The 27,320-nt window shown below is 33.9% G+C and overlaps 1 protein-coding gene across 5 annotated transcripts in view; it reads left to right on the forward strand.

Moving 5' to 3' along the window:
- LOC128999293 (H(+)/Cl(-) exchange transporter 7-like) overlaps positions 1-24,866 on the forward strand; it is a 57,794-nt gene extending 32,928 nt beyond the window's left edge. For 2 of the 5 annotated variants that reach the window (XM_054425705.1, XM_054425707.1), the window contains exons 10-22: positions 2,735-2,788; positions 4,213-4,378; positions 6,945-7,086; positions 7,206-7,299; positions 7,911-8,080; positions 11,517-11,696; positions 12,502-12,714; positions 13,829-13,996; positions 15,250-15,270; positions 16,032-16,118; positions 16,626-16,706; positions 17,498-17,597; positions 18,073-24,866. In XM_054425705.1, coding sequence (XP_054281680.1) covers positions 2,735-2,788; positions 4,213-4,378; positions 6,945-7,086; positions 7,206-7,299; positions 7,911-8,080; positions 11,517-11,696; positions 12,502-12,714; positions 13,829-13,996; positions 15,250-15,270; positions 16,032-16,118; positions 16,626-16,706; positions 17,498-17,593 — 1,472 coding nt within the window. In that variant the 3' untranslated portion in view covers positions 17,594-17,597; positions 18,073-24,866. Of the gene's footprint in view, positions 1-2,734; positions 2,789-4,212; positions 4,379-6,944; positions 7,087-7,205; positions 7,300-7,910; positions 8,081-11,516; positions 11,697-12,501; positions 12,715-13,828; positions 13,997-15,168; positions 15,271-16,031; positions 16,119-16,625; positions 16,707-17,497; positions 17,598-18,072 lie in introns of those variants that run through there. The other 3 variants (XM_054425706.1, XM_054425708.1, XR_008491271.1) reach the window with 3 other exon arrangements.
- The last annotated feature ends 2,454 nt before the right edge of the window (positions 24,867-27,320 follow it).

Here is a 27,320-nt window from a genome sequence, read left to right on the forward strand (position 1 = left end):
ATAGGGTTTACATCACCATAGCAAGGATAAATAAAGCTAACAAATTTCATGAGATGGATAGAGTCAATTGCCTATTTATACAATAAGTACAATCTGTATAAGCTATACAGATGTGGGTAAAAATGTATATAAAGCTGGTTTACTCGTTAATGTTCCCCTTGTTTATTTCTAAACAAAATATGTATGATAAAGTAAACACACTGTTGCTCTGCTTGATTTTATTTGAAAATCCATGCTTGTTTTTTTCATTACAGTAGACTCCCTCGTATCCGGACTCCTCGGGACCAAGGCCAGTCCGGATAACGGTTTTTCCGGTTAAATCGACGTCCCCAAAAACTTGTTAAAACGGACCGTTTACTGTGATATTCAACTTAAATTTAGGAGAGCATTGTATTTAGACACGTGATCACTGGTCTCAAATCTTTCCCACGAGAACAGTCGTTTCAGTGCCGCCCACTTCCTGCCGATCTAGTCCGGTTAAAACAATGTGCTGATAAAAATTGTCCGGTTATAGAGATGTCATTTCCACCGAGTGTAGTCCGGTTAAACCGATGTCCGGTTAAAAGGTGTCCAGATAAGAGGGAGTCTACTGTACTAAGCTTTTGGTTAACTTATTCTGTATGGTATTAATTAGGTTTCAAGAGTCATCAGTCTGTAAAATGTCACTGTGCAATTACCGGTCTTTCCCTCGGCTATTTACAAATTACAAGCTTTTCTAAGTCCATATAGTACACTCTTGTTCAAGTAATGTTATAATATAACCTCATTAATTTACTTAGACTTTTTAGTTTGTATTACTATCAAATTCCTGGTAAGGCAATTTGACAGATTTAATTTAATTTTATGTTTTGAAATTTCAGAAAAACAAGTCAATTAAAAGAAATTTGATTCTTCGTTTTTGTTTTATTTGATAGATGAACTGTGAAATAACAAATTTAAATCTTATCTTAAAAATATATTGTATATACTGACTGATAAAAAACGGGTCAAATAACAATATCAATTATAATAAAACTATAAATAAGAAAAAATGCTTAAAAAATTTCATGAGTTATAATAACATCTGGAGTATTAACATACATTTAACAAACATATTTGGTCGTAAAAATAAAAGCTGTGTTTTCTTAATAACTAACTGTTAATAGTTGAAAATAACTAAAAACATATTTAACTCTTTTATCTAAACTGGGTTAATAATGTTGATTTCTATTGAGGTATTTATCAATTAGGTTTTCATCTAAAACTGATTTAATATACTGAGAAATTAGGTATTATCAGTGAGGGGTCCGAAGTACTTTTGGCTCCATGTGTTGCCTCTTTTATGTTTTATGTTGCTCTCAAAACATTTAAGTATTTTTAATTTCTTTAAATGTATATATATATATATAAATTTCTGTACTAAACTCATACTTGCAACAGGCATAATTTAACTTGTTCTAACATTAAGTTGCAACAGTGAATTTGCAATTATACTTGCTAAGAACAAGATTCTGAGAGAACCTTTGGTTGTATCAAACACTTTACTTCAAAAGTGTTTTTGTTTGTCCCACTCTCAACCAATGGACATTTCTTCTACTCCAGAAGGTATTATAACTTAAGATTCTGTAGAAAGACATAATTTAAGTGAAGTACCACGCTGCCTTGCTTTGGTAAAAGCTGTTGTGTTTTATAGCGTATTTTGTTGAACATTAAAATTTCAACTTTTTAACATCAACCAGTTGTGTTAGCAATAAAAATAGCTTAATGTGTTTTACCAGCTAATTTTACCTGTAGGCTATATGTTTGGTTGTAGTATTACAGGATAGACATTTCTTGTTTGCTTGTAGAATTCAGCCCTCTAGATGCGCATTATACCTTAGAAGTAACATTTGTGCATCCATTTATTTCTTACCTGTTCCGCATGACTTTCAGGCATTCTAGATATTGAAATGTTAATAAATTTCCTTGTTCATCAATCAATTGCGCTTAAACTCACAACGGTTTTCCCAAGCAAGGATGTGGTGATTCTTTTAAATTGGATTCAATGTGTACAACTTAGTTTGGTTCTAGCAGACATAGAAGCATGATTGTCATTGACTGATTTTTGAGTATACTAATTAAGTTTCATTAGAAATCATTTACTTGTTAGTAACTCCCTCATTCAGTTAAATTTCAACCTCGGCGAGAATTTGGTAAATTTCATTGTCTTTTCATAAACATTTTATACGTTAGAACCTCCCTGGTAAAATTGAACACATCAGCTATTCATCTTAAAACAATACAAATTCTAAACAAACCATAATTTTAGGTACCTATTTGGATTTTGTCTTGTAATATTCTTCCTTAGTTGGCATATCTAGTTCCCTCCGTTCCATCTCAACCAAAGTGTTACTGCATGGTAGCCAACTTGTATTTTAATGTATTTTAGTAACTCCTGAGAGCTTGTATTTTAGATTTGAAATTATTTCATTTTGTTTAACAATTAATACTGATAGTTATGATTACACCTACTAGTAAGACAAAATAGCCTGTAGTTAACTTGATTCATAGAGAAAAAGAATTAAATATAGACTGTCAGCCATGCTGTGGTTACCATTGGTTCTGACGCACACCGCTGGGAGCCAGAACCTATGGTAACCGCAGCACGGCTGATGGTCTATATTTAATTATATTTTTGTATGATTGAATTTGAACGTTTTGTAATAACTCTGTCAACTGCAAATTACTCCAAGTTTAACAGGTTATTTTTATTCAGGTGGTAGTATAAAGTATAACATGGTCAACAATAATCCAGACAGTTTTTTCCAAGGTATGTTCCGTTTTCATTTAAATCATTCATTCGATCATGTGTGTTGATTGCTTCCCTGTTTCCATCCTCTGGTTCCCATCTAACTAAAATTTGGTTGCATCATTGTAAATATTTATAATTCTAACCTGTTATGAAACATCATAATGAAGTCAGTATTACCAATAAACTCATAAACCTTGTTGGCCATGTTGTTGACGTAAACACTACCCAATTATGTCACTACGGAATTATGTTAGTATCAACTTTCTTTCCCACTTGTGATGGCTGCTTTTTCCCTTAGGCCCAAATTATTTTTGTTCTAAAGTTGCTCACGAGGAACCACTATTGATCATAAAAAAAAACAAACAACATTTTGTATTTTAAAGACATGTTTTTTCAACTAATGCCTTTTTTAGGGTTCGAAAAGATTTAAGTGTAGAAAATGTATCATTTAATGGCTTAAATATTATTGTAATAATTTAGTTTAATTTGAGTGTTTTTGTGTTGGCTTGTACCCAGTGCTATCAGAGATGCCAGGACTACTGAATTTATCTTGGTTGTAGTACTGACTGTACAAAGATCACCCAACCAACTAAGACAAACTGAGAATTTATCTATTGTAATGAGTTAATATTTTTAGTGGAGGTTTAATTGTTTTTTATCCCTTTTGCCGTGTCCCTGTGTTTGAAAGTTTGGTTTGTTGGCAACAAAATATATAATACAATGTTTACATTAAGTTCAAGACCAGAATTTAAAATTGATACTGTAATGGGAGGGGTCTGCAAAAATGTTTTAGATTATTTTACCTGTGGAATCATTTCATTTTCTTTGTAAAACGAGTGCAAACGGTAATTGATTACAGTGCTCTCCCTGTTGTACGGTACCAGTACTGATTAACTTGTTATGAACTTAAAACATTTTTTAAAACCATTCTTGCACGTCTATTCCATTTTTTTGTGTAATCCTATAAATTATTCGTTAACTATTTTTTTTTTACTCAAACATTTTCTTTAGAAAACTGTGTTTTTATTTTACTAACCCAATTGGTCTTTCAAAAAAATATATAAATTTTAAACGGACTTTTATCAATTGCAACATTCTATATAACTGCAAAGTTGTGAACAAAAAGTAAAAAGTAACACTAAAAGTAATGGTTCTTAATGCAATCTGTTTTGAAAGAAATTATGGTTTTACATTTATTAATTTAGAGCAAGCGAAGACATATTTTTTTTACATTTTTGTTTACTGTGTTAAAACCCTGACTCAACATACTCCATTGGTTCTGAAATAATTTTCTTAGTTCTCGTCACAATCTCGGCTCAAATCTGTTACTTGAGAGTGGTTCAAGGGAACAGCCGTACTATGTGATCAGTATTATGAGCCTGATTTCTAAATACAAGTTCCAGTTACGAAACCAATTTAGTTTCAACAACTGTCGTTTACAGGTCAGCTAACGCACCCGGGTCTCTTGTTCTTCGGCAAACTGAACGACTCCATCACCAACTACGAGGTGTTCGAGTTGCCAATCTTCATAGGGATGGGAGCTATCGGTGGTGTGCTTGGAGCTGTGTTTGTAGCCATCAACATGCGGATCACCACTTTCCGCATGAAGTGAGTCTTCTAATCTTGTACAAAGTCGGTATATTGAGTCGTATTTTGGAGATGATGAGGTGTAGTCTGTATATGGTAATTGGTATAATGATATATGGGTACAATTGTCTTGATAGCCAAGTGGTTATAGTGCTCGCCTTCTAATCTCAAGGTCGCTGGTTCGAATCCATGCGAGATTGTTTCCAGACCCAGATGCCATTTGTCCTTGGGTTATGAATTAATGATGCTATCTAACAAAACTGTTGACATCAGGTAGTAACAAGACCCATTCAAAAGATAAAAAATGTCACTGGGGTAGAAACACAAAAATAATAATAATAATAATAATAAAAATAAAGATCCAGAACACCACATTGTAAAGTATAGTGAAAAGTTAAATTCCATCATCTAGTTATGTTTTTACTTTCACTGAATTGTGCATTATCGCAATAAATCTTCCACTTCAATTCTCTACACCCTGTCATAATTAAAGTGATATAACAGTCAATGATTTTGTGTTAGCAGAAAAATGAAAACATGGTTTCTCCTTTGTATATTTTATAATTCACTTGTACTCATTTTTTTATTCTCTGTGTTGCTTTGTTACTTTCAAACACAACTGGTTATGAAGGAAAATAAGACCACAATAATATTTGTATTTAGTAAGAAATGTATTTAGAACCAAAATTGCTTTATAACTCATATTGGTGGCAATCCAAGAAGTTTGCAGCACAAACAAGTACACATTGGATACACCAAGGCTTGAAAGTCTTTCAAATCTCAAAAAGTAAAATTAAGTTTTAACTACAATTCAAACTTTTAGTGTGTGTCAAGGCGCATAAAAAAACCAAATACACTAACATTGTCTTCTCATGACAATCGGTGTGAAAGCATTTTAAAAATCTTCAGAAAGACACCAATGTATCCAATGTGTACCAAGTAAATTATTTTCTTTAGTTAATTTATCTTTCACTATAACATTTTATACTCCACACTACATTTTTCAGTCGAGTTCACATGTTAAATGTTGTGTTTTCAGCGGCCAGCCGCGATGTGTAAGTTTCCGCCTCTTCCTAACTCGCCTTATCACGCTTTTGATTTAAGTAGACAATATCTGTTGGTCTTATCTTTAACAGTGGCCTTTTCTATAAGATTTAGTCCCTTAGGTGACTTTTGACTTTTTTCTGAGTTCTTTTCCCAAATTTATTGCAGAAAATATTTTGGTTTCATTCACTTATTCTGGTGCTAAAGCACAAATATTGCCAGGGTCTTATATTTTTCTCTTTGAACCTCTCAACTCTTACCTATATAATTAGAACTGATGAACTGACGAATAGTTGTTAGTACTAGGTGTTTTTCAAAACTTCCAAGCAACTCTCAAAAAGTTTGGTTTGATAAATCAAATATACTATACATACCTTAATTAGAATAATGATAAAAATTGAAGTAATGTACATTGTATACGTTCATACTTTGCGATTTTGGAATTAATTACCACAATTAAACCCTTTATAGGGGATTGAAAGTCCCAATCATAGTCTTTTAAGATGCTCGTTAGGCAGTGCCATAAATATTTTACTATTTTAAAATCAACCATTATGATTTCAAAATTTTAATACAAACGGTTATGGTAAAATATGTACATCTATTGCTTCAAGAGTATGACGGTATTTGTTGATAATTTCATTTAGTCAAGCCAAAAGTCATCTCGTGCCAACCCACTCATTTTAAATATTCAAATTACTCGTACACATATAAAAATCACATACCATTTTTAGCACAGTTGAAGTAAACATTTGCGCACCAGTAAAATTGAAACTATACAAAGTAAGATTTCCCCAATAACCCATTAGAACCAGCAGTGCCCTACCTTCAATTTCAAATTGTTCTAAAGCACATATTCATATTGAATTACTTTTTGTGTAAAATATGAAACCGTTTGACATAGTTGATCCATCACAAATAATATGCTGAAATATTGGCCATTTTTACCTAGCTGAAACTGCAATTTATCTTCTATAATTGCATGTTGTAATTTCTACTGTATTTTCTATTCATCCAAACTTTGTAGTTGTTAGTACTTATGGCTTACGGTACTACAAATATTTAGCTTACACAATTACTGGTTTTGTTTAGCAATTTTCACAGTGCTTCAAAAATCACAGCTTCCATCTTTATATGTAAAGGTATTATGTAAAGGCAATTAATGCAAAATCAGTCAATGAAATTAATAGTTTATGTGTTGGGAAAAAAATTTTAATATATATATATATGTTTGAATCTATTTACTACTATTTATTTAATACAATTTTAATTTACTCTATGTTTCTTTTTATTTAACTCTTGCTCTCTGATCCTTCATGTAGAGTAACATTTTTTTTCAATTACACTAAAGTTATTAGCCTAAATCATATTTCAAGGAGTTTGAACGATCCCCCGTGAACATAACCCAATCCCGCACACAATTCATAAATACAATACTAACATTGGCAACATTATTTACATATAAGCTTTTACACATTTGACGTGTGATCATGAGGTTGGATTGCATTTTATTGATAGTTTCTGAGGTGAACGTGTGCTGTAGGTACATCAAGGTGCGCTACCTTAAGCTGTGTGAAGCGATGCTGGTGGCGTTCCTCACTGCGTCCGCTGGTGCCGCCTCTATATACTTCCTGGACGACTACTGCCACGAGGACACGGAGGAGAGCCTCAAGTTCGCAGTGCAGGTGCGTCAGGTTTTGTATTGTAAGAAGTTATTCACTTTGTACAGTTTCAAGTGGTAGTCAGTTTGATTACGCAAGGGACACAGCCAATGTTTTGTAATTTATTCTGGCTCATTTCACAGGTGTTCTGTCCGAAGGGGACGTATAACGAGTTGAGCTCCTTCTGGTTCCAGCGAGCTGAAGACACACTCCGCTCACTCTTTCACGATCCTAAAGGTGACAATTTTTGCAGACTATTCATTCTATACCATTTAATAAAAATTCTATGGGGGAGCGAGCTGGCATAGTTATGTGCTTTAATACCCAACGTCCCAGGTTAAAACCACAAATCACCAATCGCTTTGGCTGATATTGATATGATATTGACTAGCCTGAAGTAATGTGCAAAACTATTTTGGTTTGAGCTTAGTGTCTTAGAATATAAAAGATGGACACTCTCCTTCGGTCCAATCTCCTCTTGATTTTTACCCATAAATATCTAAAATATTTCCCCCACACTGAGTGAGTCGCTGGCTCAGTCAGTAGCGTCGCGGACTTCGGGCCCAAGGCAGCGATGTCGTGGGTTTGGATCCTGGTCACTGCCACTAAAATTTATCAGTACAGTTCACCTTTGTACTGTACCGGCTCACTCCTTGCTTTGCTGTAAACGATCCACGCACGGGCGCTTAGTCTATGAGGACGGGCAAATGCAAGGTTAAAAGAGGCCGCCAACCTCTTAAAAAAAAAAAAAATTAATAAAAAAATTAAATACTTTGAAATTTAGTTCAAACTTATCTTAGATTAATAATGCTTTTACAACTGTACATCACATTAACCTCTGTTTCCAGGGTCGTACAACGTGGTGCCGCTGATAGTGTTCTTTGTCTTGTACTTCATGATGTCAGTGGTGACAACAGGCCTGAGCGTGTCCGCAGGCGTGTTCGTGCCTGCGCTGCTCTCTGGTGCGGCCTGGGGTCGACTCATAGGCATCGGCATACAGAACTGCTTCCCAGAATCGGTGAGTGACGTTTACACCTTTCCCTTGTAGGCCTACTTGAAATTATATACAGGAAGAATATTTTGAATAACTCCTTTCCGAGGAAATGTTAACTCATGATATTTTGTGATTATAAATTCAATAATCCAGATTTTAATGTGATCGCATCGCAATGATGATCATATACCACGTTTGCTGTAACATGATAATGTCCCAAGACATGGTAAATTTTTCATGGGTAAAAATTAACATATGGCCTCCACAATCACTTCAATACCCCAAGGTTCCTGTCCCAAAATGATGAAATCATTTAAATTTTGGCAATAAAAAGGCAATTAGAACAAGGAAAATTCCAAAACTTATGAGTTTAACATTTCTGACCTTAAATACTAAGTTCATTGCCCCTGAAGTCTGCTCCTGCTGTGATTCCTCTTGCTTCCGGCCTAAGCTCCCTAACCTTAATTAATATTACTTTAAAGAAATAGAATATTGATTGATGCATGAATACTTGGACAGAACCGGTATGGATCATACATAAACAAATGAAGTTGCTGGCCCAAATCCTATACTAATAGCATTAACATATGATTTGGACGGTTCCATTTAAGCAATAAAAATAATGTTTATTTTCCAGCAACGTCATTTGTTTATGTTTATGATCCATACCGGCTCTGTTCAAGTATTCGTGGATTGATGTTTAAATCATGTCAATATTTGCCGTTGGTGAAGTGGAAGGAGAAAGTTTGAATAAGATGTAAACATATGTTTAAAAATCAAATATGTTAGACATTTTTTCAATGTTTATTTTGCAGAAATTCATTCATTATGGTTGTATTTACATTGTTTAGCTTGTTACCTTTGAGTACACAAGATTGCTGTGCTATTTGTTTATCGTTTACTAATTTCTTACTCTACCATTCTTCCATCATGTACAGGTCACTCCTGGGAGTCTCTGCAGTGTTTGACTCACGGTATCATCAATAAACCAATCATTTGTTGATTAATCAACTTCACTCTAGGTTGATTAATTGCCAGTGTAATGCTCGGCCTCACAGACAATGGCCACGCGTTCACTGCTTTTACTAGCTTTGCCTCCTTCAGTGTTTTAGTTTTAGTGGTCATTGCATAGCTTGACATAAAGGCGAATCTGTAATGGGTACTGTAATGGGTAAAAAGATGTTTTTGTTATGAGAAGTTTTAAAATATAATCAACTAAACATTGGGTACTGAAAAGTAATTTTTCTTTTAAGGTTAATGTTTAAAAACACTTGAGGCGTAAAATTTTTCTGTAAGTGGAAATAACAGCGTCTGCAGATTTTTACGTTATCAGCATATAAACAAGATAATTTGTGATCTATCTCCCATTGTCAAAAAATCAAACACATTTTTTATCCAGAATATCTGGATCGATATTCAATTTTTATTTTTAAATCTGGGAACAACTTGCCACCTTCCCCTAGATGTCTAACCCATAGACAACATTGTCCAAAAAATGTCAACATTGTTTAGTTAAGCACTGATAGTGTAGTTAGTGTATCATTCACCTTGTCCATTCCCAAAATTCACTGTGGATACTGAGATGGACGTTTCATTGCTCTTCTAATACCTGTTGTTTTTTTAAATTTTGGTATTCCGCCCCAAGAAATTGAGGAATCAATTATCATGGTTTGGTCTGTTTTTATGACTGAATTGGCTTTTTACAGGTATTCTTACTGTATACAGGGTGTCTAGTAGTTGGGAAAATCGGGAAAGTCGGGAATTAGTATTGAATTTCAAAATGGTCTTGAAAAGTCGGGATTTAGTCTTAAATTTGATTTCAAAGTCGGGAATTTTCATGATTTTGCCGCGATCGTCGTCTTGCGTTTACGTAACCGTGAAAGCCAATGATGATGATGACTACACGGCCTCGGGAAATGACCACGATTTGGCCGCGATAGTGGACGACGACAAAGACGTTTCCGAAACCACGAGAGACGGCGATGACGTTTCCGTGACCGCGGGAGACGACGATAACGTTTCCGTGACCACGAGAGACGACGATGACGTTTCTGTGACAGCGGGAGACGACGATGACGTTTCCGTGACCGCGGTAGACGACGATGATGTCATTGATGTTTACAAGGCCGCGGGAAATGTTCATGATTTTGCCGTGATCGCGGACGACTACGATCACGTTTCTGTAACCGCTGCAGTCAATGATGATGTCTAAACGTTTGGTACGTGGAAGATTTCATGATAAAAAAACCAAATTTGCTAGTTAGAATTTTTAATTGCTGCATTATTTCTTTACTTGAAAACATGACATTATCATATTACTACTTTATGACAACGACAGGGGTTGGTGTAGTATTATTTAGAAAATTTGGTTAAGCTATAAAAATTGGTATCGGTATCAAGAATTGAGAATCAATACATTTTGGTATCAACGCCCATTAATTGTTGAAAAAACTAGTCTTGAAAAATCTGGAATTAGTCTTGAAAAGTCTGGAATTAGTCTTGAATTTTGTAATGGATATTAACTAGACACCCTGTGTATAGTATAACAAATATCACCCGATAGAACTCATGCCTTGATTGAAAAGTTTTGTTTCTTCTATAGTACAGAGTGATTGTAAGAACACAATTTGATATTAAGAAAGTAATAGTAAACATCAGTAGGCCTACACTATGGAGGAGTTTTAGGACACGAAATAGTCACAGACGAACAATATCAATGAAAAATCCATTTCAGTATCCTTAGTCTATAGCTACACTACTGTGATTTAGGTTTAGATTTTCACTTGTGTGAACTTTCTTATATATTAATATAATAATGTAAGAAACACTTTTTTGTGATCATAGATTTAACACTTCCTGGTCAGCATTCATTCTTTTATGTATATCTTGACATGTTGTCAGAGTATTACAAAACATCGGTTATTTTCATGAATAACAATTTTTTTTGTTTCAATTTATGTGGGTAAGTAAATGGTTGCTTAACCGTATATGTTAACTTTGTTAGACAGGTAAAAAAAAAATAAATAGATTTACTTTTCTCTGTCATCCTGAATATGATTGATCATTTAAATTATCCTCCTTTTGATAATGAAGAATGGACTATCATATACTATTACTAATGCATTAATCTGGATGATTTAGTACAATAGTAAATTCAGTGGTAGAATTTTTTATTTAGATTTTTTATTTATCCTTCATAACTAATTTTTTTATTATGTGCAGTTCAGTCCATAGTTTGGTTATAATCTGGTAATTGTTTATTTTACATTGTTGGTTTGAGATTTAATCACGCTGTAACATTTTTTTTATTTGTCCTTTTTAACCAGTTCTTGTTGGAATATATATTTTCTTTAGTTTTGACATTTACTTTCTGGTGAGTTCTCTAAGTAGAACCGTGTGTTCCTACACAGTTCCACCCAGTATCCATTAATCCTTGACAGTGTTGTTGTGGTGTTGGCAGGCATGGGCGGAGCCAGCCAAGTACGCAGTGATAGGCGCGGCGGCTCATCTCGGTGGCATCTCTCGTATCTCTATCTCACTGACTGTGATGATGATTGAAGCCACGGGCAACATCACCTTCGGTCTGCCTCTCATGTTGACCCTCATCACCACCAAGTGGGTGGGAGATCTGTTTACTGAGGTAAGTAGTCACATTACTCTAGTGACGATCAAGTCCAGACTAGGAATCTCCAAACTGAAACCTATTACAGTAGAAACTCGTTAACAAGATTTGTGGGGATTGATGAATAAGACTTGTTATCGAGGTTGACTAATATCGAGGTTTGCAATAACAAGTGATTAGGGGTTAGATAATTTCAAGGAGATTTCAAAATGCACTTCTTTTCAATGGTGACTTGTTATTAAGGGTCGTGTTATTGAGGTTCCACTGTAAGTTGAGTTTCAGTTCTCGAATCAGAATAAAATATTCATAAAATATTATCTTAAATACTATTTGTATAAAGTCAACTTATAATTTATTGTCAGAATAACAGTATCATCGATCACCCAATCATGGCATCATCTGAAGGCATTTGTTATGATGACAGCAACTGAGCTACCTTGTGATTATTTCCTGCTATCACTATTATGTCACTAGATTCCTATCTCGAAATATCCTTAAATTATTAGAACTTAAAAGAATCACGAATTTACAGAAAATCTAAGGGACTTGACTATCTCTTTTTAGATTTCATTACATTTACTACTTGTAACAAACAGGTTGTGGTAATGTGGACAAACAGTGTAACTAAATATAAGATTCTGTTCTTGAAGTTAGCCAATCAAATTGCAAATTGAAATATTTGGACAGACACATCACTAGCAACAATCAAATACTGAATAAATCATCGTTTTAGGGTGAGAGTTGAGTGTAAAAGGTATGCTGGAAATGAGATGTACCGTACTTTGTGTAAGTAAAGTAATATTGTTATCTCTCGTCTCTGCAGGGTGTGTATGAGATGCAGATCTACCTGTTGGGAGTTCCGCTGCTGCCCTCTGCTCCCCCGCCTCTATCAGCTGACATCAAGGCTACGGAGGTGATGTCTGCCCCCGCCGTCGTCTTCCCCGCCAAGGTCCGCGTCGGACGACTAATCGACATTCTGGAGAATGTTCCCCACAACGGCTTCCCCATTGTGGACAGTGCACATACATCTAGTCAGGTGACTGATTGAACAATTATGTGGAGGGCTTGTTTGTGGGGAGACTTCCAAGACTCTAGCCATAAATTCATTTTTAGAGTATTAGAGGGAACATTTGAAGTTTCAACCTATTTAACAAATAATAATGCTGAAGGATACTAATAGAAGAAGGACTAGAGGATGATAATCTCCCGACTTCGATTAGAGTGATATAAATAACATCTCCCATGTTCACTTTTGTTTCCTTTGATTCCTACCCTGGTTTTCCTAAATTATTAAAATAATATTTTAAATACCAGTTTAAATTCAGATAATTATTACTTTTCAAGAAAATAATGTTCTTAATTTTTCTGGTGTTCAATATCACCTGAGTTAACTTCATTGTAGTTGTTAGCCTCCGGATTGCCAAATAATATTAGAAAAGGTTTATATACCTGCTATTAAGCAATCCAATTTTGTTGTTAGAACAACTAGTTTCGGTGTATGTGTGACACCATCATCAGGCTGCACAAGGACAGTTTTCTTTCTTCATACGAAGAGCGTCATATTAACACGAAAATAAATAAACATTTAAAAACGACACAAACACGAATACGAGACATTTATGGTAACTGATCAGTTAAGAAAACAGACGACGCTAACCCGGTGGAGTTTGAGTCCAGTTGGCAGTCTGGACTCAAACTCCACCGGGTTAGCGTCGTCTGTTTTCTTAACTGATCAGTTACCATAAATGTCTCGTATTCGTGATTGTGTCAGGTTTAAATGTTTATTTATTTTCGTGTAAATATGACGCTCTTCGTATGAAGAAAGAAAACTGTCCTTGTGCAGCCTGATGATGGTGTCACACAGACACCGAAACTAGTTGTTCTAACAACAAAATTGGATTGCCTAATAGCAGGTATTTAAACCTTAACACCTGAGTTAAAATTAGAATGCATGAATATTTATTTATTCCTAAACAATATTTAAGATTCAATCATATATTTTACTTTTTTAAATCAATCAGCCAAATTCAAACCGCTGTGAGTGTAGATAATTGTTTTTTTTTTTTTCAAAGTTCCTAATTACCATTAACCAGTTTTTTTCTGTTTTTTTTCTGGGGGAGTAGGTCTTTATTGTTATTATTGCATAACAGGGAGTGCTCAAGTCAGTCGGACGACTGAAAGGACTCATTCTTCGCTCTCAGCTAATCGTCCTGTTGCGCAACAAATGTTTCAACGAGACTCCGCCATCGACCAGTGACGAGCTGCGGAAGAAACTACGGATGTTCCGAGATGCTTACGCACAGAACCAGCATGTTGAGGTGAGTACAAAAACCCTCTGTGAAAACCATCAAATTAAAACTTTGTTTAATTTTACTGAATTTTCCAATGTCATCACCTAAGTTTGGGACTTTTGACGGTGTTGTTTATTTGGATTCCCTTATAATGCAAAAACTCTTTTTTAAATTAGAGTTTGAGCAAGAGGTATGTATAAAAGCCGTCATGATTATGGTAAGTGGTTTTGACACCACAACAATTATGTCAACTCATTCTTGTAAGTTACATTGTAAAAACAAAATGCTAACAAACAAAATATTGCATTAAAGTAGAACTCCTAATATCGTTCCTCGGAAATTCCAGTCCTCGGTTTATCTGGTCATTTCCCGGGATCGATACAAAAAATATTTCCCTCGGCTGTACACGTAGTCTCCATGATTTGAGCGTTCTCACGGTTTATCTTTTTACTGTTAATATACATTTTTAGCAGGATGACTACTCGGATATCCAAATTATCGTTTTAGTAATAGGTTGGTTTATCCGGTCTAAATGTTATCCGACCAGGGGCTCGTCATAATTCATACCCTCCATTAAAACCATAACGCCTAAAACATTCTTTTTATGTTGGGCCTAGCATTTATTTCCATTTGTGCATGTATAGTTTTATTAGTATCAGTTGCATCATAATTCAGTTTAACAAACTCTAACAGCACCGATTGATACACCAATTTTATTCTAAACCTTTTACAAAAAGAGATTTCTCCACGATTAAACCAAATCATTATGAATCATAACAATAAAAGAAACTTTAACAACATTAACTTATAAAAAGATGGGGCATTTGCCAGGAATTATTAAGGAAATTGACAGGAAAGCAGGCTTACCTTTAAATAAGTCCATAGAGACACATAAAAACATAAATTTTGTGATGTTTTATGTGTCTCTATGGACTTATTTAAAGGTAAGCCTGCTTTCCTGTCAATTTCCTTAATAATTTAACAACATTAAGTTTATTCTGTTGGTGTGTTATTAATTTCCCAAACATGAAGTTGTACGCTTGAGAAATCAGCCAGGCTTATCATCTCTATAAACAGTCTTAATTAATCAGGTGAACTACAGTAGTTAATAGTATGACTATGTTTTTGTGAGGATTTCAAGCTCCCCCTAACATTTTTCCTAGTATTAGTTTCCATGTTAACTAATTTGATGTTTCCAGCAAGGATATCGGGGCTAGACCCTATCATTGTGCAGCCGAACCAGCATGAACTATTTGTGCTAATTTTTGCTGTTTTTAAAGCTGCATGGTGGATGGATTGACGTAAGAACTTTTTAATATTTTTCGATAAAGTTTATTTTTAAGCAATTTTAGTGTAGAATAGACATTTAACCACTGATGCCATAGGTATTTGTTTTGATTTATTATTGTACAGTATATTATATTTACAATCTCACAAAACTTCCTTAATTTTGAGTATGTGATTACTAAAATTCAAAATACCGGCTTATATTTTAGAGATTTATAATCATAATCGCTTCTTAAGCCTTAACTTTAGCTGGGGAGAAGTTGACGTTCCATTTCCAAATTAGGGTTTAACCAGTTAAAAAGAACATTCATTAAAAAACTTTAAAACCCTTAAATTTATGGAAAAATTGTTTGAAAACTTTAAAACCCATAATTTGTTTTTGTATTTACCTACATAAATTCTCATTTATTGTGATTTATTTATTTTTTATTACAACCAGGTGTTAGGAAGGACACCAGTGATCCGTGAAAATCATTATTTTTGTCATTTTTTGCTGAAAATGTAAAAATCAGTACTGTATAATAATTTCAATATAGCTTGTTTTTAATTCCACCAATTTTTTTGCGATGTGTGGTGTCTGCAAAAGTACATTTTTATATGTTTTGTTGAATTTTTTTTCCTGAAATCAATTTAAATTATGAACACGCTTCTGAAATCAATTTACATTATGAACTATTGCGATATGATGACTTGGAATGTTTGTATATAGTTCTACATCTACTATACTACTGTAGTCTATCGTAGTTTAACTTTTAGTAAACTTATTCTCTCACAGAACGACGTGAAGATCTCGGAGGCGGAGTATGACCTGATGCTGGACCTTCGACCCTACATGAACCCTTCGCCCTACACTGTCAAATATGTGAGTAAACTCAGTTACAATTTGTATTTTTTATTGTTCATCACATAACCCTACATTTCTTTATCACCCCGTAGAAAAAATAGCTATATCGATAACAGCTGATATGAAAGAAAGTAGTTGTTTCCCAAGCTCTGATTTAGATCAAGGGAAAACAATCAGCTGATATTCCCTTGATCTAAATTAATTTCCCTTTCCCTCAATCAGTTCTCCATTTGCCCACTGTGCACGCTAGTGTTTGTTTACAATTTATTTCGATTATTGAAATCAGCTGTTTTTACTGTTTATCAATACAAATATGAATATAAATTGACATATGCTAGTTTTGCTGTGTTTAAGCATTTGTTTATTTTTCGTTCCTCTATCGCAGCAGTCACTACTGCGATTTTTGTGACATAAAATGTTATACATCTTCACTTTCTTTGGATCACCACAAAGATAAGTGGGTATTAAAGGGGATTGAGGTTTTAAATGGCATTTAACATTTAAGTAACTTCTTTCATGTTTCAGAACGCCTCACTGCCGAGAATATTCCGATTGTTTCGAGGCCTAGGGCTGAGACATATCGTCGTAGTGAATGATATTAATGAGGTCAGTATATCTTACCTACATTAGTACATTTCAGAACCAATTATTTTGGTGTATTTAAGTAGACTATAAGTAAAATTATATTTAATAAATATTTCAGAGTACAATTGTAATAACAATGTTATGTCTTCAATTCCCCCGTAATTCTCATTCGCTCATTGATTGTCAGAGCTATTGTTATAAAATGTGTATAACTGATCTAAAAAAATATTAGATTCCCTTTGACACACTAGGGTGCAATTAAGGTGAAGATAGGTAAAGAATTAGTTTAATATTAATGAAATTACAGCTTTGATTATGATCAGCCAGTTCGTTTGCCAGGGCCACTTATTACAGCCAAATGATCAAAAACAGCTGGGTCCAATTTTCAACCATCAAAAAGCTGCTGACCTCTCTTGATCAAACTGGTAACCTTCTGGTTATTAGGTGAGCCCTAGTGGTGGGTGTTATACAGTATAACGTAATAGGACAAATAACACTATTACTGAAACAAGTGAAATAACGCTGACCGTGTAATCCTATTAATTAATAGTAAACGCTTGGTAATAGTTTACTGAGAATAATATTATTTTTATAACGTCGTAGTACTCGAACAAGTGAAATAACGTTGGAAGGAGAAATAATAGGACAAAAATAATAGTGTTATTTCATCTATTACCAAAAAAACTAAGGAACGTTCCTGACTATTACTGAAAAGTAACGGTATTTCCCATCTCTAGTGAGCACTATATAAGGTTTGACTCGTGAGTGGCATCCCAGTAGTGAAGTGTATAAACTGTGTGTTTGTTTTGCAGGTGGTAGGCATGGTGACCAGGAAGGACCTGGCCAGGTACCGTACATGGCGCCACGCTGGCACCATGGGCCTCAAGGAGCTTAGAGTAAGAGTATGACAAGGTATGTTGTTCAATTCCTAGAATTTTCAATCTCAAATTTGATTATAAATTTTTAATAGTTGATTCTTAAATTCAAATGTAGTTTGTGTTCGCTAGAATATTCAGCGAAAACCAATTCTCACTGCCGTTTACTCTATTTTGAATCAGTCGTAAAACTTATGATTAATTTTAAAACAGTTTCCACTAAAATCTTAAAATTGTTATACAAATTTGCGTTTTTGAACATGAACGGCCGTTGTCACTGTCAGTCAACTAAATGACAACTACAGGACCAGGGAAGATGAGCAATTTAGCACTGATTTTGCTGGCCATGTTTTGGTAGAAAAGGCACAAGTTAATTATAGTTGAATCTCAGATCAGACCCAAATGTTAGTAGTTGACTGGGAAGAAGTAGACATCCTAAATAGCCAACGGATTGCTGATACCGTTTATTTCTTTTACGCAAGAAGCACCTTTATCTCCACTGTATGTTTCAGGGCTGCACATCGGAGCTCCTCCCGACAACTGTTTGTCGTTCAGGGAACGACGTCGGGCTTCGTTCAGTCTGGATAGCCAACAGTCGGACGAGATGTAGCTCCGAGTGGATCCGTAGCTCAGCAATACAAGCAGTAGACGGTAGACGACGCGCGGCTCCCATAGAACAGTGACCTGCCAGTCAAATTATCTTTTTTTGCAGTCCTTTTTTTGCTTGTAGCAATCAGCCATTGCTTCTTTTTAATGCAAAGTAATTTTTTTTGAACCTACACAATCTGCATTCAAAATGTTCAGAATGTTTCTATCCCAAAATAATGGATAAAACTAAATATGGAGCTGTTACAGATAAGTTAATTATGGTAAATTAGTATTACCACATTGGAAAGAGGTTCCTTTTATTTGTTGCCATCTAAAGATAAAAAGATTAATCTTTAGTTTAACCTTTTTCTCAAATTACGCTCTTACCCGGAAATAGCTCCTTAGTTTAAGTATAAAATATATTTTTTGTTGGTCTAGAACTTGGTCTGACGTTTCATAAAACCCAAATTTTATGAACATTAGCCTTGTTTAGAGCTGTTAAATATATTCTTTAGTTTATGTTATTTTGAACAGCTGTTCAGCCACATTCCTTGGCAACTGTGTGGTTATTCTCCATCTGTGTTTGGTCGGACCCCAGCTCTGAGTATCCACCCAGTGACAGACAAACGGTTGTAGAGTAATCTAGATGAATTAGATATCGCTATTTCAGATCTACAGGGTTTACAGTTTTAACTAATTCAGTTCTACCAAGTTTTGTGCTCAAATTTTGCTTGTTAAAGTCTGTTTTGGTAAGTTTTGTTAGCTTCGATTTCACACTTAAACTTTGTTCTTCATGATTCTATGTAGACTTTTAATCGCTTACATGACAAGTTCAACAAGGCGGGGGTTGTGAGTCTTGCGAATGTCAAGCCACTTGTCATCACTGCCTGAGCTCGTGGCTGAGCAGGAGGGCTAACTGATACCTACGATGTTAACAGTACCGCCAACTGTCAGAATATTGGTTCAGCTGAAAACTTATTTACTTATTGCCTATTTAGAGCTTAATAATACTGATTTTAAAATACTTTATGATAGAGAACAACAAAAAAAACATTCAGTAACTGTTATTCTTAAAAATTCTTTAAAATGGATAAAAAATCCATCATCAAAATAAAAGTGGCATGTCCGCTCAGCCACGCAGCGTCTTGACTCGTCTTTCCGGATAGTGAGAGGTCACCCGCCTCGCCACGGAAAACATCAATTGAATTGAAATACTCCTATTCTCCTCTTTTTTTAATCATACAAAATTCAAATGTTTTGTTTTACCGCAAGTGAATCATACAATGAAGACTTACTTATTTTGAGTACTAGAAAGTAAATAATGTTCACAATTTCTACATCTTACGGGAGGAAGAAAATTATTTAGTGAGATGATGATGTAAAAAGAGGATCTAAAATATTATGGTTAATTCAACTACTTTTAATATTGGATGTTTCTGTCTGCGTTTAAAACTTTACATCCTGTTTTGAAACATTTCAATCGATGAAACATAACCGATGATATTGGCGAGTCGGGTTGAGATTAAATCATAAACATTGTATATAAGAAAACATATAGTTACCGTACATGTACTTAGTCGCCCAAAGAGGGTACTTGACCCCACTTACGCTTCTGTTAAAACTGATAGATATTGACTGTCTGTGAATGTGAAGTTTATTTACGATGTTGGATGTTTTTATGTTCCAAAGTTATCGTGTCAGAGGTACTATGGTGTTAAACACTACCTGTAAACTTGTTGAGTATTGTGTTATTTAATGAAAGTCTGTTGATTTTGTGTTAGTTTATGAAGAATTACTGCTAAATTATCTTCTATTCAATTATTACTGTAGGCATTCAATGTAAAAGTCTCACATTTTTATTATAACGTTAATTTTTATTTATCATTTTTTAATATTCTCTCAATAGGAAAAATCCATAAATTTGTTTTATTTTAACTATGTAAATTACGTTTACAAAAATCTTTTAATAAATATTAACTTCAAAGCTGATGAGAAACAAAGCTTTTAAAATGTGCTGTTCCAATATATTACGTTGCAGTCTTAAATCTTCATAAACTTAAGTTACCACTCTATATTTTATTGTAAGAAGTTGTTACTTTAAAAGTTACTCTAAGAATATAAGTTGTTTCTGTTGGAAATGTGTTTCTTATATGAAATGTTATCGGTTAGTTTTAAGAATCTAGAGAACTATGTAATTGTTATCTATTCGTATAGTAGGCTAGCGAATTTTATTTTTTTGTGCTCACATTGATTTCTAGATGAAGAATCTTCATGTACAGTTGTAGTGATGGATATATAAATATCACATGTATTAAACTATTATATAAAAGTATTTTGAAGGACTTTATGTACGTAGAGCTGTTAATAACTCTTAGAAAAGTAAATTTTAAGTATTTTTTTCAAGTGGGATCACTGGCTTGGTCAGAGCACATTGGACCAGGGCTGCCAACCGTGATGGATAGAATCATTTCAGACCATTCCATTAACAATAAATAAGCAGACAGTTTGGTTGACAAGGTCGGCAACCCTGGTCGTAGATCCCGCCAACTGACTGTGCCTATAGCTAGTGTTTTTTTTGAGGACCAACCAGCCTTCTATTGCGGCAAGCTCACTGTTTATAAATTTTGTTTCGATCGTTATGTTTTAGGTCCCATTTGTTACAAAATGTTTTTCTTGCGATCGTTAAAAAGCAGGTTGTGATCGGGTTACACTCGCCAGCTGTGATTAATCTTGAAAGATTATTTTGATTCTATTGACGTTGTAACTGTAGGGAGGTAAATTAAAAGCTTCGAATTTAGCATGAAAAATCTTGCATAAAGACATAAATGTGCCAAAGTTCATTTTCAAGTGTTTTTATTATTAGTCAATACTTAACGGTGATAACATATTTGATTAGCCTAAATAATTTTTGACGTATGCGAGTTTTGATTGCAACAAAGACATCGTCATTTTTAGATGTTTAGTTTTAAATTTCCCTTTAGAATCATTTTGCCTTTTGTATAAATCAAAAGTTGTGTTGTGCTCAATTTTAATATTTAGTTAAACATTAGTGACTGTAAATGTTATTAATGTACCTTAGCATCGCATGAAAGATAAGGTGATCTATTGTTTGAATTAATTAGTTCAGGAAGCTATAGCGTTTAATTGTTACCTTTCAATGTCGTCATTTTGAGAATGTAAGAAGCATTGTTCTTTTATAAGTTTCATGGTTCAAAGATGCTCGGCCTTAATATATTTTGTCTTTAAATGGGTTTTTCTCAAGTTTTCTACAGATTTTTGCTTATTGATCACTAATAAGTAAAGAGCTGCAATTTAATTAATTGCTTTTACTAAAAATGTAACTGTAATAGTACCTCATAAGATCTTAAATTCTCTTGACTTGTTTTTTACATTTTTCCTAAAAAAGAGGCCTTCCACTTCATTTGATTTCAATGTTGAAAAACATTTTAAAATCTTATTCATCTTGTGATACTCCTCTTCCATTAAACCGTGTCACTTTGGTACGCTCTTTCCTTTCTTCCAGTACGATATTGTGCCAATATGTACCTTGTTTTCCAGCAGGTAATTCTTCAGAACTAAGTTACTCAGAAAAACTTTAACGTAATTTGCATAATGTTTCTGTACAATTTGGAGTATGAATTTTCTTTTGCAATTTTAAATTAATTTTTAGTAGATTCTCCATTGTTTGACATCCTTCAGTAAGACACATATATAACAACTCGACAGATATTTCCATTAATGCATGAAGTGAAGGCTACAATGCACGGTGAATATGTGAATGCTGTAGCTGGCAGTGCCGGCCTAACATGGAGGAAAAGTGTGCTGAAAAAATCAAAATGTGTTGTGAAACATATTTTCATTCAAATCAATTTTCCCTAAATTTAATAACAATAAGATTTTACAATATTACATCTGTAATTTAAAAACTTCTGCAATTCTCTACATTCTACTTGTTACATCCTAATAACTAAGGGCCTAAAATTTGCAAAGAAAATAACCCAAGATGCAGAAATGTGTCTTTTTTGTAGCATGTTCTTATTTTGTCAGTTACTGAATGATTACCGGCTAGATATTTTAGTTTAGGTGAAGATTGCACTTTAGTTACTCTAGTTGCACCTCCCTTACTACCAAATCTTACTAACTTTCCTCATTTGCACCTTCAGTCTTCCAGTTTTAGTGAGTTAAAAGTATAATTTTAACTACATAGTATTAATCTATATGATATATATTTTAAATAGGCTAATATATTATGCTGTAGAAGTATTTTTCTGCTTCAAAACTTTAGAAAATATATTAACACCGCAAGCTTCTTTGACTTGGTAACCAAATAATTTGTATGTTTTTGAAATGTGTAACTGAGATCGATTTAGGTTTGCAAAGACGTTTGTTCTTGATTTGTTAGAAATGATTTAGGTTTTAAATTTCATAGTAAATGTATTCAGATTTTTTTTCTCAAAGTACCATACTCCATTTCAGTGTTCAAACTGTGTTTTTTTTTTAATTATTTGTGTCATGTTTATTCATACATTTTTTCTATCTAACTATACGACCTTGGCTATTACTTGAAATTAAACAATTTCAACAACTGTGTAAGCCAAAAAGATCACAGTTACACACAATAAGTTAAGTTTAGTCTAGATGTAGATTAAGTTTCGGAAGTTCGGTGGAAGTTACAGGCCTAATATTCTCGTACACTGATTTTGTTGTTATTTTTTATATAAGATAAAATTTTACAAAAAAATTGTGAGGGAGTGAATGCAACGCCTTTGGGCTATTGTTGAATATTGTGATCATTTTTCTGTGTTACCATAATATATTCAATGTCGCTAGCGTAAGACGCGGTACCTAGGGATTTTTCGCTGTTAGATTAGGTTAGGTGCACAAATCGTTCCATTTTAACGTTACCTTCCAGGTTATCGACGTTCATTTTCCTAAGCACTTTCTGTTCAAGGCTACTCTAGTGAAATCACATAAGTTTGCAATGTATTTTTTCTATTTTTAAAATTTATTCAATGGTTGATTGAAGAGTATTTAGGTGATTAGTCCAAACATGTCTTTTCTTACTGAACGAAGATTAAGTACCCGTGTAGATTTCTCACTATACTTTAACTTAATATAATAGGCTCAAATTGGATGAAAAAATTAAATAATATGTATGGAATAAATTATTATCACAAAAAATATAAACACATGTTTGGACTCAGATAAGTATCGCAAAGGCAATGGCCTAGCCTCGTGCCAAAATTAGTTTTACTGCAATTTTTCTCTATAGTGGTATGTATCTCGGCTTATGAGACTTTAGTGCTAAGTTTTCCAGATTTATTGGCTTCAATTATTCTAGTCTTAAATTCTCTGATTTTTTAGCTTCAGACTAATTTTAAATGTTAGGGGTAGTGTCTAGGGTAGCTTTACTGTTAGCGGTAGAGGTAGGGATAAAAGTTAAACACGGTCGATTGATTAAATCTCAAAGTAACTTTTCCCCTCGAGTCGTTAATATAAAGGCATAAACTTCAACTTAAACAATGTATGAAATTAGGAATGTGTTCAAAATTTCATTTGTACGATTTTACACGCTTTTATGATGTTTTTAAACAAGTTTGTATTTTATTGACGCTTTTAAAATTTTACTGTAGTTATTTTTAGTATGATTAATTTTTATATACAGAATTCTGTACATAAATGATTTAATTGGTTTTATTGTTTTGCAAGGAACTGTTTTATGTGTAAGTTTCATACTCGATGTTTTATAAACTCTACCAAACCAACATGTTGATGGCAAAGCAGATCTCTCTAAATTTCTCTACCGGTACTCTGTTCAAATATACAGGCTCTACTTGATGTTACAAAATGTGTGTGTATACCTTTACAAGATTCAATGTAGGTTCTGATTCACAAAATAAAATTATACAAAAATACAGTCAGTATGACATATTTATTATTTAAATTTAATAGTTCTAGCAATGCATCAAAGTACAAAACTAAAATAAGCTTATAGTGTAGCTAAAATGTTTAGTTTTTGTCGGACCACTCTTTATTGGACAACATAATGAGGAAAAGTAGAGATGAGTGTATGTATGGTTAAGGAGGGAGGAGATAAAAGAAGATCATCAGGGAAGGAATTATAAAAACTAAAGAATTCGTACTAATGTTGTTCAGTGACCTTATGGTTCAGAAAGGCTATTATCAAAAGCAAGGTATTTTTTCGTAATGAATGAGTTTTAAATGCTACATTATTAACAAAACCGCTTAAGGATATCTTTTCATCTTTTAACTAGCTTTGGATATCAACATACGTAATTGAGTAAATCTAACCACAATACTTCAGTATCAACTAAGTACTGTATGTTCAAATACGATATTTGTTTTCTGGCTGCTACAGCAGAAGAAGTTGTAACTTTAATGTGATAGTAAATTGAGTGATTCAGCACTTTAAATCGTAGAATAATGAAATTATATTGTTCAACCGATGAAAGTTTAATATATTATCTAAGTTGCCTACTATATCTAGTTGTAATTACTCAGTTTCCGTTACCGGGGAAGCAATAATGTCGTCAATGATGTAACTCGAGGTAAAGCAATACTCGGGATGTGACGGCTCACGTAAACTTTTGTCAATTTTCAGTTTAGGACAATTACTGTACAATAAATCTGTGAGTTAGTTCACTAGTTAGGGAGCGATTGTTGATCCTGTGCCATGGCGCAGAATAAATCTGTCTTTCCAAAACTACTTGTCACTTAATTGTTACCTCCTACAATCCTGTCAAAGCTGTTGACGTAATTCACCCATGTTACCCTCACAGTGAAGAATGAACTACTATAGACATCCCAGAAACAAAAGAACCCTGGGCCATTTCGAGCCACGCATGTTTGAAGGGTAGCCACACCTACCGGCGCGAACCATGTGATCTTTTCGTTTCTGGGCAGGTTGTTTTGTTCTTGGGATGTCTGAAGTAGCAAATACCAGTCACATATAGTAGTTCACAATCTTTGTGGCACCACCTTCAGTTTGAGACTCCAGCCCTGAAGGACTTTATGTTCCCTGTTGACATATTTTGGTGGTGGTTTGTTACAAACCTAGCAGTAGTAACACAACAAATACTAGGATATGTTCATCTTGTATAATTATTTTTGTGTTTGCACGGTTGCAGCTGAAATTGTTGCCCGATTACTTGGTCATTCTACTGTCATAGACAAATAGAATAAATATAAACCGTCAGCTGTGCTGCGGTTAGCATACATTCTGGCGTCCACCGCTAGGTTTTCCGTGTAGTTATGGCGCACACCGCTGCAGCGTCTGCTGGTCACATACGGATCCTGCGCTCCTCGCCTGCAGCGGTACACGGCACTCCTAGTGGTGGGCGTCGGAACCTTCCTTTGACAGTCTATATTTATTCTATTTGTCTATGCTACTGTATATCAAATCAAATCAAATCTTTTTATTGTCTTTCAGCTCTACAAAAGCAATTGACATTGTCAAATGGCATCTTATCATTAAAGCATTAAACATAGTCATAATAAATAACAGGAAGCTTGATCTTAAATAAATTATTTAAAAACTTATATCTAAAACCTCCAAGGACAAGAACTTATCTACAGAGTAAAAACATTTTAATTTTAACCATGAATCAAGGACTGTTTTGAATTTTTTTATTGGAATCGTTACTGCAGAAGGGGGCAATTTATTAAAAAATTGTATACTAAGATATTTGTAGCTATTGTGTGTAAGTGTAAGTCTTGTAATCGGTAAGTTGAGATGATGGCTATTTCTTGTGTAATGTTTATGTATGTCAGATCGGATGCTATACTGGTCTATATTCTCTTTTACGTATAATAAGCAATTTAAAATGTATAAAGATGGAAGGGTTAGGATATTTAGGGCCTTAAAATCTGCTTTGCAATCTTCCCTGGGCATTGTTCCTCTAATGCACCTGACTGCTTTCCTTTGCCATTTGAACACGGTTTTGGCTCCTACAGAGTTACCCCATAAGAGAACACCATATTGTAGGTGAGAATGGAAAAATGCGTAGTAACAATTTAGAATAATTTGTTCACTTACATTGTTCTTTAATTTGTTAAATAAAAATACAGTTCATCTAGCCAATTTACTACATAAAAAGTTTGTATGCTCAATCCAATTCAGCTTCTGATCAATATGGATTCCTAGCAATTTTACTGATTTATTGTCATTAGAATTTATTCTAAGGTTAAAATGAATTTCTTCTGTTTTTGAGTTGTTAATCCTTAATTCATTTCCCCGAAACCACTCTTCAGCCAACTTTAACACCCCATCCCGTTCTTCAAGTGCTTTGTTCAGATTTTGACCACTTGTGAGGAATGTAGTATCATCAGCATAAAGAGTGGTTTTACAGGGAACAAAACAAGGCAAATCATTAATAAAAACAATAAAAAGTAGAGGCCCAAGGACTGATCCTTGAGGTATGCCAATTTTGATTTTTAACATATTAGATCTTGAATTATTTACCTGCACCAGCTGGAAACGGTTCACTAAATATGAGCTTAACAGATTTAATGATTTTTCAACTACTCCGTAAAAAGCCAATTTTTTAATAAGAATTTCATGAGAGACTGAGTCAAAAGCTTTAGCCAAATCAATTAATGTTGCAGACATATTAATTTTACCATCACAACCGTTAAAAATATCTGTGATTATATTTTCCAAGGCCTTGATTGTGGACAAATTTGATCTAAAACCAAACTGACTATCACAGAACAAGTTATTTTTTTCAAAATATGAATAAATTTGTTGGTGTAGACAGTGTTCTAATATTTTAGAAAGAATTGGGATTAGAGATATCGGTCTGTAATTATTTGGATCAGTTTTTTCCCCTTTTTTGAAGATTGGTATTGTAACTGATATTTTAAGACATTCTGGAAAAATTTTTTGTTCAATCATCATATTATATAGAATGGTAAGTGGATATATCAAAAGAGGGCCTATCTTTTTGATTACATAATTGGAGAAGCCATAATAGTCTTCAGCCTTAGAACTACTTAGTCTATTAATGGACTCTATAATATTTAATTGGGAGATTGGTGACCATTGGAATTTAGTATCAACCTTTCTTGAAGCTGAGAGTAGAGCAATAGGGTCCCTTGCACTTTGTCTGTTAAGTGAACTGTTATTATTCAGTGGTAAACAAGCAGAATTTAC

Source organism: Macrosteles quadrilineatus, unplaced genomic scaffold, assembly GCF_028750875.1.
Source record: "Macrosteles quadrilineatus isolate MER2022 unplaced genomic scaffold, UCM_ALF_1.0 Scaffold_8__2_contigs__length_117827958, whole genome shotgun sequence".
Classification (NCBI taxonomy): Eukaryota; Metazoa; Arthropoda; class Insecta; order Hemiptera; family Cicadellidae; genus Macrosteles; species Macrosteles quadrilineatus.